Below are 16,411 nucleotides of genomic sequence, written 5' to 3' on the forward strand. Positions count from 1 at the left end.
GATTAAACACCACGTATTTCCAGTTTGAGATACTGGGAAACTATGGTGACTGTCTGTCAGTTTGAGATACTGGGCCACTATGGTGACTGTCTGTCAGTTTGAGATACTGGGACACTATGGTGACTGTTTGTCAATTTGAGATACTGGGACACTATGGTGACTGTTTGTCAATTTGAGATACTGGGACACTATGGTGACTGTCTGTCAGTTTGAGATACTGGGACACTATGGTGACTGTTTGTCAATTTGAGATACTGGGACACTATGGTGACTGTCTGTGAAAAAGGGAATATAGTGAATATTGCTTTTAAACAATCTGCTTCTCGTATCCTGACAGGAAAGAGACTACTAAACTGAGCACTGCTGAATTCTTGTTAAAATTCTCCTCTCATTTCTTGGAGCTGAGTCAACATGAACTATTACCAGATCCAGATGTGTGTGACTGTGTGTGTGTGTGTGTGTGTGTGTGTGTGTGTGTGTGTGTGTGTGTGTGTGTGTGTGTGTGTGTGTGTGTGTGTGTGTGTGTGTGTGTGTGTGTGTGTGTGTGTGTGTGTGTGTGTGACTGTGTGTGTGACTGTGTGTGTATATATACACCTCTGCACCATACAGTTATTCATATATGATTTGTATAATTGTATACAGTGAATTCGGAAAGTTTTCAGACCCTTTGACTTTCCGAATGCACTGTATATTCTCGTACAGTTTTGGGGAGCAGTGAACTGCATTTAACTAGTAATTTAATAACATTTTGCAGTCGCTTGATAGTAGTTGAACTAAATTCAAATATTGGTAGTATTTTCAGTAGTTAATCATTTTTTTGCTATGTAGTGGTGTAGCTAACTACTGGAACTACACACTACTTTTGTAAACAAAAATTAAATATGGGTGAAGAAAGCAATAATGTCCTATATTTTTACACATCAGACCAGCCTAATTTCCACTTAAATCACTTTTTGTGTGACAAATTCTCACTTTCTGTGTGTCCCACAAAAGCACTTTATGACAAACAGTTTTACTCCTCATTTTTATCTGGTGGCTGGTCTCAGACGATTCCGCAGGTGAAGAAGCTGGATATAGGAGGTCCTGGTTTGACTTGGTTACACATGGTCTGCGGTTGTGAGGCCAGTTGGATGTACTGCCAAATGCTCTTAAACGACGTTGGAGGTGGCTGATGGTAGAGATTTTTTTTTTTACCCCCTAGAGTTGATTGATGCACCGGTGCGTCAATCTAAGTTGTATAACAAAACAATCCCCATCAAAATCCATCAGTTTAGGACATAGATATCTGCATGTTTTGTGTTGGATGCATTTCATTCCACTACATCTGCTGGTGGCGCACTTCAGCATTTGCAGTGAAAGGTGGCAGATCTAGAGAGGTGTTTGTCAGACCATGAGACATCTGGGGTGAAAGGTGGCAGAACTAGAGAGGTGTTTGTCAGACCATGAGACATCTGGGATGAAAGGTGGCAGAACTAGAGAGGTGTTTGTCAGACCATGAGACATCTGGGGTGAAAGGTGGCAGAACTAGAGAGGTGTTTGTCAGACCATGAGACATCTGGGGTGAAAGGTGGCAGAACTAGAGAGGTGTTTGTCAGACCATGAGACATCTGGGGTGAAAGGTGGCAGAACTAGAGAGGTGTTTGTCAGACCATGAGACATCTGGGGTGAAAGGTGGCAGAACTAGAGAGGTGTTTGTCAGACCATGAGACATCTGGGGTGAAAGGTGGCAGAACTAGAGAGGTGTTTGTCAGACCATGAGATATCTGGGGTGAAAGGTGGCAGAGCCAGAGCGGTGTTTGTCAGACCATGAGACATCTGGGGTGAAAGGTGGCAGAACTAGAGAGGTGTTTGTCAGACCATGAGACATCTGGGGTGAAAGGTGGCAGAACTAGAGAGGTGTTTGTCAGACCATGAGACATCTGGGGTGAAAGGTGGCAGAGCCAGAGCGGTGTTTGTCAGACCATGAGACATCTGGGGTGAAAGGTGGCAGAGCCAGAGCGGTGTTTGTCAGACCATGAGACATCCCAAAAATTGTTTTTCTCATAAAAAAGTCTGTTGCGTCCGATCGGTTTGTACCTTGCCACTACTAGGAAATTTGAAAAAGTACACATTTATTGCACAATGTAGCCCAAACAGTTGAAACCTGGCATGCTTTCTAAACCATTACATACTGTTGTACGTAGAGTACTCGGATGTCATAAGGTGAATGCACCAATTTGTAAGTCGCTCTGGATAAGAGCGTCTGCTAAATGACGTAAATGTAAATGTAAATACTTGCAACACTCCCTCTTTCAGTTACAACACACAGAAATAATGTGACACATAAACTACACAAATATTTAACCTATTTCCCTACCAATAAAACATTTTTTTTTACATCCAGTAATAATGACAAACCAATGTAGCTGAAGAAATATAGTAAACACGATATATTGCATCATATGTTAAAGCCCCCCACTCTCTCTCCATACCTTTACACAGCCCCAGCTCCAACCTAGTGGAGAGCTAACCTAAACCACCCATATAATAGGGAGGAGGGATATTTTCATGATAAATCTTTGCTTTCTACAGCACAACAAAGGTTACTAGACTCCAGCAGCACCCCTGTGGAAGACAGAAGTGGTAGATTCCTTCCACCATTCGGGAGTGTGGAGAGAACTAAGGGTTAACTGGGGCTTTCTGAAAAGTTGAAATCCCCTCCCATCAACAACTCCCCCTGGAATGGTCTCACCCAGGGGTTCACATGACGTGCGTGTGCGTTTGTGTGTGTGTTTTTTCTTAGCAATATATAGGACCATGTGTAGATAGTCCAGGAGTTCTGTTGGATAGACAGTCAATTGGCAGCAACCCTCTCGCTCTCTTTTTTCTCTCTCCCTGTACCTTCTCTCTCTCAAGAGAACGAGCTGGGATATAAAGCTCTCACTGGAAAATTTCTCTGTGTTTTTTTAGTGGTTCTGAGCACCTGCCCGTGTCAAAATGAGTGACACTCTGCTGGATGATGGGTCCTTCATGTTCACTTCGGAGTCTGTTGGAGAGGGACATCCAGGTGAGTGTTCACCTGGCTGTATTCTACCTGCTCTTTACCTGCTCAATATATTCTCTCTCTCAACTGGCTTTCTACCTACCTGCTCTCTATCTAACTGATCTCTCTCTACCTGCTCTCTATCTACTTGCTCTCTCTCTACCTGCTCTCTACCTGCTCTCTCTCTACCTGCTCTCTCTCTACCTGCTCTCTCTCTACCTGCTCTCTACCTACCTGCTCTCTACCTACCTGCTCTTTCTCTACCTGCTCTCTTTCTCTACCTGCTCTTTCTCTACCTGCTCTCTACCTACCTGCTCTCTACCTACCTGCTCTCTCTCTACCTGCTCTCTCTCTACCTGCTCTTTCTCTACCTACTCTCTCTCTACCTGCTCTCTACCTGCTCTCTCTACCTGCTCTTTCTCTACCTACTCTCTCTCTACCTGCTCTCTACCTGCTCTCTACCTACCTGCTCTTTCTCTACCTGCTCTCTTTCTCTACCTGCTCTTTCTCTACCTGTTCTCTATCTACCTGATCTCTATCTACCTGCTCTCTCTACCTGTTCTCTCTCTACCTGCTCTTTCTCTACCTACTCTCTCTCTACCTGCTCTCTACCTGCTCTCTCTACCTGCCTCCCACCTACCTGCTCTTTCTCTACCTGATCTCTACCTACCTGCTCTCTACCTACCTGCTCTTTCTCTACCTGCTCTCTACCTACCTGCCCTCTCTCTACCTGCTCTTTCTCTACCTGCTCTCTCTACCTGCTCTTTCTCTACCTGCTCTCTTTCTCTACCTGCTCTTTCTCTACCTGCTCTCTACCTACCTGCTCTCTACCTACCTGACCTCTCTCTACCTGCTCTTTCTCTACCTGCTCTTTCTCTACCTGCTCTTTCTCTACCTGCTCTCTACCTAATTGCTCTCTCTACCTGTTCTCTCTCTACCTGTTCTATCTACCTGCTCTCTACCTACCTGTTCTCTATCTACCTGCTCTCTATCTACCTGCTCTCTACCTACCTGCTCTCTCTATAACTGTTCTCTATCTACCTGCTCTCTCTCTACCTGTTCTCTATCTACCTGATCTCTATCTACCTGCTCTCTCTACCTGTTCTCTATCTACCTGCTCTCTATCTACCTGCTCTCTACCTACCTGCTCTCTCTCTACCTGTTCTCTATCTACCTGTTCTCTATCTACCTGCTCTCTCTCTACCTGTTCTCTATCTACCTGCTCTCTCTCTACCTGTTCTCTCTCTACCTGCTCTCTACCTACCTGTTCTCTCTCTACCTGTTCTCTACCTACCTGCTCTCTCTCTACCTGCTCTCTCTCTACCTGCTCTCTCTCTACCTGTTCTCTACCTACCTGTTCTCTATCTAATTTCTCTCTCTACCTGTTCGCTCTCTACCTGCTCTATCTACCTGCTCTCTGCCTACCTGCTCTGTCTACCTAATCTCAACCTACCTGCAATCTACCTACCTGTTCTCTATCTAATTTCTCTCTCTACCTGTTCTCTATCTACCTGCTCTCTACCTACCTGCTCTCTACCTACCTGCTCTTTAACAGTACTCCCACTCTCTACCTGTTCTCTATCTGCCTGTTCTCTATCTACCTGCTCTCTACCTACCTGCTCGCTACCTAGCTGCTCTCTACCTACCTGCTCTTTAACAGTACTCCCACTCTCTAGCTGTGGGCCACAGCAATAGCCTGTACCTATCATATGTAGTGTGAATAGTGACTCAATGTTGATGATGCACATTATACATTAGATGCATGGCCACAGTTTGACACAATCATGGTTCAAGTGTATATAGCACCAGGTCAATCAATCAAATCAGGTGGGTGCAATTTATTATCAGGTAGGACAAAAACACAGCATTAGTCCAGGCCTCGTAGGGTAGCATCTGAATACCCTGGTATATAGTATGCTATACAACAGGTGGGTCTAATCCTGAATGCTGATTTGTTAAAACCGCATTCCAGCTGGCTAACGGTTAAAACCGTTACCAATGGCTAAATCGATGATGTTAAAATGCCTATTTACTCTGTTCCATCTGACTGCACAATCCACTGTCTCATCAGCCCAGCCAGGTATTTATACACTTGATCTCCACTATAAAAAGCATCTAGACATTATCTCACATTTCCTTTAGACAGTGTTTAGTTTTTAACAGAGGAGATTTGTATAAACCTTGCTGTCTGTCTCTCCGACATTTGCAACAATGTTTCGATGTCCTGCTGTCCCATAGTAATGAACGTGTGGTGAGTCGGGACGAGACAGACAGACAGACAGGCAGGCAGGCAGGCAGGCAGGCAGGCAGGCAGGCAGGCAGGCAGGCAGGCAGGCAGGCAGGCAGGCAGGCAGGCAGGCAGGCAGGCAGGCAACGTCTCTCAGCTGGTCAAAATCATGATTCAGCCGGCATCATTTTTATGGAGATATATATAAAAAGGTCTAACTGAAAAAAGGTCAAATTAAACTCTGCTAATTTGCAGTCTTTCCAGCTTCCGTTTGAAGTGATTGTGTGAGATGTGTTGTTGGCTCCTCTGAACGACAGTGTGTCCTGAAGAGGGAGCATGTTTTCTATGTCAGGTGAAATCGCACCTCATTAGCTCATTGTTATGGATGTATCCAAATAAATGTCACTAGAAAACAGCTTAAACAACAGCAGCTACTTTGCTGTTATTCTGTCTGCACTTTGTGACGTGACTAAGTTAGCAGTAGTTGGCTAGCGAGCAAGAGATAAGAACTTTGCCAGCCAGTATGGCAATGGAACATTTAGAAAGAATGACTGGTTTGCGTCCATAGATACAGAACAAAAAGACTGAACGACTGGGTTACGTTCATAGATACAGAACAAAAAGACTGAATGACTGGGTTGCGTCCATAGATACTGAACAAAAAGACTGAACGACTGGGTCGCGTCCATCGATGCAGAACAAAAAGACTGAACGACTGGGTCGCGTCCATCGATACAGAACAAAAAGACTGAACGACTGGGTCGCGTCCATCGATACAGAACAAAAAGACTGAATGACTGGGTCATGTCCATAGATACAGATCAACTGGGTCGCGTTTCTAGGAACTGAACCAATAGAGTGAACGACCAGCCGTCTTGGGTAGCAACCCTAGATTTGTGTCGGGACTGTATCATACGTAGAATGTATGCACACATGACTGTAAGTCGCTTTGGATAAAAGCGTCTGCTAAATGGCATATATTATTATTATTATTATTATTATCTTGTGGAAGGATGAAATAGTATGAATAAATTAATCAAAATATATGTTTTTAATGAAAATATGTCAATCATTATTTCAATATGTTGGTAACCCGTTGTATAAAAGTGATAATGCCCTGGAAGCCGGTGTCTGGAGGATATAATGGCAAGTAGGAAGTTACAGCTGTTAATCCGTCTGTGTTCCTTGAACAAACACAAACACATTTACTATGGGAGCATATGGATGGTATTCCATTGATAGACTACCCCATTGACATGTGGCAGGCTCTCATCATTACCACTCTCTCCACCTCGCCCTCTCTCTCTCTCTCTCTCTCTCTCTCTCTCTCTCTCTCTCTCTCTCTCTCTCTCTCTCTCTCTCTCTCTCTCTCTCTATCTCACTCTGTCTCACTCTTTCTTTCTTTCTTTCTTTCTCTCTCTCTCTCTTTCTCTTTCTGTCTGTCTCTCCACCCTCTCTCTCTCTCTCTGTCTCTCTCGCTTTCTCTCTCTTTCTCTCTCTTTCTGTCTCTCTCCACCCTCTCTCTCTCTCTCTCTTTCTCTCTCTCTCTCTTTCTGTCTCAGTCTCTCCACTCTCTCTCTCTCTGTCTCTCTGTCTCTCTCCACCCTCTCTCTCTCTCTCTCTCTCTCTCTCTCTCTCTCTCTCTTTCTGTCTCAGTCTCTCCACTCTCTCTCTCTCTGTCTCTCTGTCTCTCTCTCTCTTTCTCTCTCTTTCTGTCTCTCTCCACCCTCTCTCTCTCTCTCTCTCTCTCTCTCTCTCTCTCTCACTCTCTCTCTCTTTCTCTCTCTTTCTGTCTCAGTCTCTCCACCCTCTCTCTCTCTCTCTCTCTATTTCTCTCTCAGTTTCTCCACCCCCCCCCCCTCTCTCTGTTTTTCTCTCCCCCCCCTCTCTATCTGTCTCTCTCTTTCTCTCTGAGGGGGATGTTGAGTAGAGGTCTGATGTAGAGTTGTATGGCTGAGAGAGCGGGGGAGAGAGAGTGACGTGTGTATGTGTGTGTATGCAATGTTACTGTTTGATTTGGCTGTTATTGTAACGTGTGCATTCTGATACAGCAACCAACCGGTCTGATGTCTCATACACCCCGTCCCCTTCAACCAGGTTAAATTGGCATCCAATGAGAAGTGCTAAAACCTATTCTGCCCTCTTTGGGCTAGATTAACAAAACTGGTCAGAACCTGTGTTGACCCTCTGCTGACCCTGTGTGAGAATACCTCCAGAAACATACACAGTCACACACATATACACAGACGTATACATACCCTCACAGAAACATACACAGTCACACACATATACACAGACGTATACATACATATACATACCCTCACAGAAACACAAACTGTCATACAGAAATAGTGAAATGTATGAGAAGTTTTTTACTATTGAGATTGAGCAATAGAGTTAACAGTACAGTGTGTCAGTTTCCAACATGTACTTAGTCAACTTGGTAAAATAAGGATTTAATATAAATAAAATAATAATGGGAAATCTCTCAGAGACACAGAAAAGGTGTTTCCAAATGTTTTCCACTTGTTTAATGTTTTAGATGTTTTAATGTTTTCAGACTGGGCACCTTCAGTTGTTCTCTTTGTCCCTTCCTAGAAATGAGCCACATTATTTGTCTTGGCAGTACATCTCTCCTCACACACACATGGTGATGTGATGCCCAACACACAATGCAGTCATCCATTGGTGTAAAGAACTTAAGTAAAAATACTTTACTATATTATTTATATTTTTGCCAAATGTTACTTTTACTTCACTACATTTCTAGGGAAAATAATGTACTTTTTACTCTATACATTTTCTCTGACACCCAAAAGTACTTGTTACATTTTGACAGGAAATTGGTCCAATTTACACACTTTTATCAAAAGAACATCCCTGGTCATCCCTACCGCCTCTGCTCAGGCAGACTCATTAAACACAAATGCTTTGTTTGTAAATGATGTCTGAGTGTTGGAGCATGCCCCTGGCTTTCCGTAAATATATATATATATATTTTCAATCGTGCCGTCTGGTTTGCTTAATATAAGGAATTTGAAATGATTTATACTTTTACTTTTGATACTTGAGTATATTTTAGCGATTCCATTTACTTTCGATAATTAAGTATGTTTTAAACCAAATACTTTTAGACTTTTACTCAAGTAGTATTTTACTGGGTGACTGACTTTTACTTGAGTCATTTTCTATTAAGGTATCTTTACTTTTACTCAAGTATGACAGTTGAACACTTTTTCCACCATTTCAGTCACATCAGGAGAACAATGCCACATCACTGAAGACAAACCATGAGATAAGAAAACACCAGGCCAAGTGGAGGACAAATACAAAAGACTAATCCGTCTTTCGGATGGGACGTTAAACGGGTGTCCTGACCCTCTGAGGTCATTAAAGATACCATGGCACTTATCATAAGAGTAGGGGTGTTAACCCCGGTGTCCTGGCTAAATTTCCAATCTGGCCCTCAAACCATCACGGTCACCTAATAATCCCCAGTTTACAATTGTCTCATTCATCCCCCTCCTCTCCCCTGTAACTATTCCCCAGGTCGTTGCTGTAAATGAGAACGTGTTCTCAGTCAACTTACCTGGTCAAATAACAGATAAATGAATAAATACAAATGAAATTGTTAGGGATGTTGCCACAACAACAAATTATAGGCCTATACTTCATTTGTATATCTCTGTGTTCTCGAAAGCCTGTTTAATTTCTTAAAGCTATAATCCTTAGTTGCTATATCCATTTTGGACTTAAATTGATTCTTGAAGAATATAACGTATAAATGCCTCATGAGCTTTGTAAATAACAAACATTGTACAGTCACAAAAATGGTTAAAACTGAAATGTTTAAATAATTGATGGTCAGTCCTCTCTCTCTCTGTCTGTCTCTGTCTCTGTCTGTCTCTCTCTGTCTCTCTCTCTCTTCTCTCTCTCTGTCTCTCACTCTGTCTCTCTCCCTGTCTCTCTCTCTGTCTCCCTCTCTGTCTCTCTCTCTCTCTGTCTCTCTCTCTCTGTCTCTCTCTCTCTTCTCTCTCTCTCTCTCTCTCTCTCTCTCTCTCTCTCTCTCTCTCTCTCTCTCTCTCTCTCTCTCTCTCTCTCTCTCTCTCTCTCTCTCTCTCTCTCTCTCTCTCTCTCTCTCTCTCTCTCTCTCTGTCTCTCTCCCTGTCTCTCTCTCTGTCTCTCTCTCTCTCTCTCTCTCTCTCTCTCTCTCTCTCTCTCTCTCTCTCTCTCTCTCTCTGTCTCTCTCTCGGAAAGCCACCAGGTTCTCTGCTACAGTGTATCGTTGGCTTGACCTTGCAGACAGGCTGGGCTTTTCCCACACATAGTGGAAAGTGGTTGGGCCTCCTTCCTCCCACAGTGGAAGAGATAGCGGAGCTACAATGTTTGTCCACTGGGTACATGGTTGCTTGTTGGCCGACGCAGACACAACTGACACCCATATGTCTTTCCAAGCTATTGTTCCAATGTCCAACTGTTCCACTGATAATCAACATTGTATGTACCATTAAAAATGGAATGTTGGTGTTGATGTAAGCCATGCTACACGTTGCTTCAGAGTGGTCAGACAGAGAGGGAGAGAAGATGAATGCAGGGGACTGTGGCATTGTTCTACCCGCTGCTGTGCAGTGACACTGTGACAGTTTGAAAACCCACTGGGAACTGGAATGAGGTCCCAAACATTCCCAACACTTTCCCCACTAGATCTTTAATATTAATTTGATCACTCCGTTGTCGCAGATCATTTTCCCGAGCAGAAGGAAATGCAAATTGTAGTGTATTCAAGATTTAAAAAGGCTTCTATAGTTTGTAATTTCCACTTTAAAATGTCAGACTTGACTTGCCCTGATGAAAAATATATCAACCCATACTAAAATGTTCATGAATTATAATTATTCACGTTTCCTGTTGCTGCAGGATTATTTTTCTGCTGTGAGAGGCAAAGTCAAATCTGTACAGTGCAAACTGGACTTCACCTTGAACGAATAACGTACTGTAAATCAATGGTACATAATACATTTAGCCAGTTACAATTTGACTCAACCCTTCATGCAGCACACTGTATAAGCCTGCATTCAGACAGAGCTGTTGGACTGTGTGTGGTGGGGAAAACATTGGTTGTGAAAATTGCTGCTCTTTTGTACTCTGGGATTATCCCAGCAAAAGGAATGTGTCACTTTTTAAAAGTTTCACAAGTTCAATGGGTACAATCCTGTTCATGAGGAAATGATTAATTCGCATCACGCTCAAATACACTTTGTTTCAGTGTGCTTATGATTCAAGCCATGTGCTGGGTGGCGGGCCTCTATTTACTCTAGTCCTCTTTCTATCCTTTGTTCTTCTCCAGACAAGATCTGTGATCAGATCAGTGATGCTGTCCTGGATGCTCACCTGAAGCAGGACCCAAATGCCAAGGTCGCCTGTGGTGAGTGAGGGTGGAGGGACACATTTAAATGAAACACAGAATAACAAGATGTTTCGTGAGTGAGGGCCGCACACATTTGAATGTAACATACAGAATACAATGTTGCTTGGGTTGGGGGATATATTTAAGTTAAACACAGAATACAAGGTTGCTTGTGGTAAATTAGAGGGAAGGGGACACATTTAAGTGAAACACACAGAGCAACAAACAATTGCAACGTTCCAAAAGCATTTTTCTGTCTGAAGCACTTCAGTCTACTTTGTTTCAACTCAAACCCTTTCATAATCTCTAACATAACTTCTTAACTTCCAAGAAATAAACTATTACAACAGTTGGGACACAACACATAAGAAACCCACTGACCCCATATTGGGATATTGACCGAATGACACAAGTGTACATTCTACACTATGAACTCAAAAAAATAAATGGTTGTTATTGATCCCTAACTAAATTTTGAAATGGCTTACGAATTAATGACACACAACTTGTGACACACTTACATAGAATACCACTGATCTGAAGATATAAAGTGTCCTAGGTTGTTATAACACAGTTCTAAAGTGGTAATGCTTATCTTCACCCTGGGTAGAGACGGTTTGTAAGACTGGCATGGTGCTGCTGTGTGGAGAGATCACGTCCCGGGCCAATGTAGACTACCAGAAGGTTGTCAGAGACACCATACAACACATCGGTTACGACAACTCAGACAAAGGTGAGAAACAGGATTCTGTTGTATCAAACAGGTATGTTTTCTACTGAAACGTATTGGTCTATATCCATACTGTAGTGTAGGAAGCACAATCCAGGGAATCAGGAACATAGAGGAGTAATAATAATGACTCTCTCTTTCTCTCGCTCTTTCACTTCTTCTCTCTCCCCCCTCTCCCTCTCTCTCTCTCGCTCTCTCTCTCACTCTTCCTTTCTCCCTCCTCTCGCTCTCCCCCTCTCTCTCTCTCTCTCTCTCTCTCTCTCTCTCTCTCTCTCTCTCTCTCTCTCCCCCCTCTCTCTCTCTCTCTCCCCCTCTCTCTCTCTCTCTCTCTCTCTCTCCCCCCTCTCTCTCTCTCTCTCTCTCTCCCCCTCTCTCTCTCTCGCTCTCCCCAGGTTTTGACTATAAGACGTGTAATGTGTTGGTGGCTCTGGAGCAGCAGAGTCCAGACATCGCTCAGGGTGTCCACATCGACAGGAAAGAGGAAGACATGGGAGCTGGAGACCAGGGTCTGATGTTTGGCTACGCTACTGACGAGACAGAGGAGTGCATGCCTCTCACCATCGTTTTGGCTCACAAACTCAATTCCAAGATGGCCGAACTCAGACGCAACGGAACCATCCCCTGGCTCCGCCCCGACTCTAAAACACAAGTGAGACTAAGAAAATGACCAATGAACTCTCTCTCTCCCTCATTCTCTCTCTGAGGGGGATATGTGAGGAGAGAAGTGGTATATGGTTGTATACAGGCTTCTCATAGCAGAGAAAGAGAGAAAGGGAAAAGAGAAAAGGGGAGGGAAGTAAGGAAGAGAGAGAAAGAAAAGTGAGACGTTGCCACTAGGAAGTTGTTACCATGAGACCATTTGTCTAGTCTGTTTATACCGCTGAGTGGGAATGAGTTGACCCCTAACCCCATGTAGTAAGACTAGTCTGGAGTAGAAGAGACCGGCTGTGCTCTCGTAAATCACAGCAAAGGGTCGTTATGATCTCTAACCCCCTAGTTCCTACCTTTCCTCCTCATTCCTACCTCTCCTCCTCATTCCTACCTCTCCTCCTCGTTCCTACCTCTCCTCCTCATTCCTACCTCTCCTCCTAGTTCCTACCTCTCCTCCTCATTCCTACCTCTCCTCCTAGTTCCTACCTCTCCTCCTCATTCCTACCTCTCCTCCTCATTCCTACCTCTCCTCCTCATTCCTACCTCTCCTCCTCATTCCTACCTCTCCTCCTCTTTCCTACCTGTCCTCCTCATTCCTACCTCTCCTCCTCGTTCCTACCTCTCCTCCTCGTTCCTACCTCTCCTCCTCTTTCCTACCTCTCCTCCTCATTCCTACCTCTCCTCCTCGTTCCTACCTCTCCTCCTCATTCCTACCTCTCCTCCTCATTCCTACCTCTCCTCCTCATTCCTACCTCTCCTCCTCATTCCTACCTCTCCTCCTCGTTCCTACCTCTCCTCCTCGTTCCTACCTCTCCTCCTCGTTCCTACCTCTCCTCCTCGTTCCTACCTCTCCTCCTAGTTCCTGCCTCTCCTCCTCATTCCTGCCTCTCCTCCTCATTCCTACCTCTCCTCCTAGTTCCTACCTCTTCTCCTAGTTCCTACTTCTTCTCCTAGTTCCTACCTTTTCTTCTAGTTCCTACCTCTTCTCCTAGCACCTACTGCCTTCAACATTCACAGATCTGAAAGGACTGGATAGGTGTCAGTAATGTGGTGGAAGCTCCACTGAGTTTGCCCTACACTACATTTCTTATGTTCAAGTTGGGAGAAGGGGCAAGGAGCTGAAATGGAACAGACCAACATCCAATGGATTCCTTCCTCAGGCATCTGTAACCTAATGGGCAATTCTTGAGTTCCTGAAATTCCTATGAGCGGGAAGTGAAGAGGGAAGGGTCTCCAGTTTAAGGGGTATTTTGGAGGGGGGCTGGAAGAGGACTGGCCCAAAATAGGACCTTGTGAGAGGGGTTACACTAAGGTATTTGGGGGTGGGGGGTCTGAGTTGAACTCCAAATGTCGTAAATTGTCATTTTTGAGGTGATCAATTTCCTCTTGGGTGAGCTCCAATTGATTGGTTGATAAAGCTATTAAAATATATATTTAAAATCCATCCAAGACTGAAGTTCAGTTCACCAAGGCCCTCAGAAAACTTTATTGATATCCAAAAACATTGACAGTATCTTGCCTTCAGGACTGAGAAACAAAAACAAACCCACAGCAGAACATCCCTCATCCCTCATCCCTCTCTCCTCTCCTCCCGCAGGTGACAGTACACTATGAGCAGGAGCACGGGGCAGTGATCCCTATAAGGGTCCACACCGTGGTCATCTCTGTTCAACACGATGACTTCATAGGCCTGGAGGAACAGAAGGAGGTGCTCAAGGAGAAGGTATGTGGTAGATGCTACTGCTAGGAAGATGATTTCAGTACTCGGCCAACGTATCTGTATGTGTGGCTCTGGTGGTAAACGCAATGTAAAGCACTTTGATGCTGAGTGAAAGGCTTCATACAAACACAATCTATTACGCCCCTCCCACCAGGTGATCAAGGTAGTGGTTCCGGCTAAGTACCTGGATGATAAGACCATCTACCATCTTCAGCCCAGTGGACGCTTCGTCATCGGAGGACCCCAGGTGAATTTCAGAACCTAAACGGGTGCAATCACACGTCAACAAACACAAGTTTACTCACATCACCTTCACACACACACATCTCATTCTTTAAAGACCAAAGGGTATTATTCAAGATCAGATCTTAAAGCAAACATAATATCAACCCCCTCTTCCTCCTCTGCCAGGGTGATGCTGGAGTGACGGGTAGGAAGATCATCGTTGATACGTACGGAGGCTGGGGGGCCCATGGTGGGGGAGCTTTCTCTGGTAAAGACTTCTCCAAGGTGGATCGCTCTGCTGCCTATGCTGCCCGCTGGGTGGCCAAGTCCCTGGTCAAGGCCAAACTGTGCAGGAGGGTGCTGGTTCAGGTGAGGTCTCATCATAGTTCTCTAGGTTCTTCACTTTATGGGTTCTCCTCCTCAATATAATACCAACCAAATACATTAGTTCTCCTGACAGAACTGACATCAGCTAATTCCTTTTTACTTTATATTGTCATTATTGTCACTAGCGCTGTAGATTTTATCAGTGGCTTGTGTTAAGTCTCAAATGTTGACGTTAGCATTGAGAGAATTCGGTGTGTGTGACTGTAGGTATCCTACGCTATCGGAGTGGCTCACCCTCTGTCCATCTCCGTGTTCACCTACGGCTCGTCACAAAAGTCCGAGAGAGAGCTGCTGCAGATCGTAAACAAGAACTTTGACCTACGACCTGGTGTCATTGTCCGGTAAACACCTTACCTCTGCAGTCACTGCAGCTTGTTATCAAAGGAAAACTGTTTTTTGTAACATCTAGTTGTAGATCATCGCACACATCACTATTAACCATAGAGGTCTATATCAGCTTGAAGGTCATATTATTAGCTCAATTACGGAACCCATCTTGAGAGCTGCAAACACCTCTAATGTTTTAGTTCACTCAGTTCAAGTTGGTCATGCTTATCATGTCATTGACAGATTTGTGTGGACTTTTAAGTTACACAAGCAGTGGTAGTGTACATTTGTGTTGCAACTGATGTTACAGGTGTCTTTCCCACCTCTGATATGTGTTTTATCTCTCTCGCCACAGGGAACTGAACCTGAAGAGGCCAATCTACCAGAAGACAGCGTGCTACGGCCACTTTGGCCGGAGTGAGTTTACCTGGGAAGTCCCCAAGGAGCTCAACTACTAAACATCTCCCCCTGGTGGTCAAGTATATAACAAACTCTTAAACACCCTCGTGGTCAAATATATAACAAGCTCTTAAACAACATATAACGACGATCCCTCCCAGAGATAGGAAACAGGCCCCATCTACAGGCTACAACCACAAATGGTTCTGCTTTTTCATTGGCTAGTGTTGAGGTTAAGGTTTAGGATTAGGGTGAAGGGATATGTTTTTGGTTAGTGCTAAACAATCATTTATGTGATTGTAGCCCATAGAGGGGTTTGTTTGGTAATGCTTCTTATCTTGAATAAGAGGGGTACAACTTATAGAGGGGAATCTCTATTCTCCCTCTCTCTCTCTCTCTCTCTCTCTCTCTCTCTCTCTCTCTCTCTCTCTCTCTCTTCCATCTCTTTTTCTATCACATCAAACATTTCAGTCAAGAGAGAGGATGAACTCTGTTTTAATCAGACAATCCACACATGTTCATTTAGATAAAAGGTGTCCTTTGTATAGTGTCTCACTTGTGCCTTAGTATCAAAACAATGACATGTTAGAAGTATTACATGTGCAGAAGTATTTATTCACACTCACTCTGGACAAATAGTGATTCCATTGTCACTTCTGCTATTAAACAAAGAAACAAAGAAACAAATACAATTAATAAATAAAGTTAAATATTGAATATATATAAAGCAGAACATTTAGCCTCAAAACTGTGAATTAGTGATGTGTGGTTGGACTCATAACCAGCAGTCGGGCGGGTGAGTGGCGGGCAGGTTGAATAAGAACAAAACATTCAAATTCATAAATGTAGAATTCTTGTGCAATTCATACCTATGGACTATTTTTATCTGGCTAGTGCGTAGCCTGAGCACATAACTGTGCCCAATACATGCAAATTCTCAAATTATTTTGGAAATTTGGACAGAAAAAGTTTTGTCGATCCACTGAGGCAAAAAAGGACAATGTCGGAGTTTAATTCAATAAGAGAAAAACTGAGAAATTGAGTGTTGAAAATAAATAGAAGGTAAGGCCAGGGAAAGATTTGGTAACGTGGTAACAGTGCCAGCTATGTTATGTGTGATGATTGTGAGACGCTACACAAATTCGATAGTCACAAGACTCGGACTTCAAAATGCACGTCAAGGGAACTGTTCGGTTCAGATGAGTTAAATGGAAAAGTGACCTTATTGTAGGTCTACAACCCTTCACTTAACCTGATATAATATTAACTCCTGCAAAATTAAGCATTTATTGCGGAAACATTATACACCAAATTTA

General features: G+C 43.8%; 1 protein-coding gene across 2 annotated transcripts; it reads left to right on the forward strand.

Annotated features, from left to right (window-relative positions):
- Positions 1-2,799: 2,799 nt before the first annotated feature.
- LOC124041105 (S-adenosylmethionine synthase-like) lies at positions 2,800-15,553 on the forward strand. 2 transcript variants are annotated; one of them, XM_046358279.1, is made up of 9 exons: positions 2,800-3,046; positions 10,597-10,674; positions 11,267-11,389; positions 11,779-12,035; positions 13,635-13,760; positions 13,912-14,004; positions 14,169-14,351; positions 14,577-14,710; positions 15,052-15,553. In XM_046358279.1, exons 1-9 carry the CDS (start codon positions 2,977-2,979, stop codon positions 15,152-15,154), a joined length of 1,167 nt encoding a protein of 388 aa, XP_046214235.1. In that variant the 5' UTR covers positions 2,800-2,976; the 3' UTR covers positions 15,155-15,553. The 2 variants fall into 2 exon arrangements, with proteins under 2 accessions (XP_046214235.1, XP_046214236.1); XM_046358280.1 differs by lacking the exon at positions 15,052-15,553 and having other exon boundaries at positions 14,577-14,714.
- The last annotated feature ends 858 nt before the right edge of the window (positions 15,554-16,411 follow it).

Source organism: Oncorhynchus gorbuscha, linkage group LG08, assembly GCF_021184085.1.
Source record: "Oncorhynchus gorbuscha isolate QuinsamMale2020 ecotype Even-year linkage group LG08, OgorEven_v1.0, whole genome shotgun sequence".
NCBI classification, from domain to species: Eukaryota; Metazoa; Chordata; class Actinopteri; order Salmoniformes; family Salmonidae; genus Oncorhynchus; species Oncorhynchus gorbuscha.

Coding starts and splice junctions, on each gene's coding strand:
- LOC124041105 (XM_046358279.1), top strand. CDS start 2,977: ATGAGTGACACTCTGCTGGATGATGGGTCCTTCATGTTCACTTCGGAG. Junction 12,036..13,634: donor GCCCCGACTCTAAAACACAA/GTGAGACTAAGA, acceptor CTCCTCCCGCAG/GTGACAGTACACTATGAGCA. Junction 14,711..15,051: donor CGACCTGGTGTCATTGTCCG/GTAAACACCTTA, acceptor CTCTCGCCACAG/GGAACTGAACCTGAAGAGGC.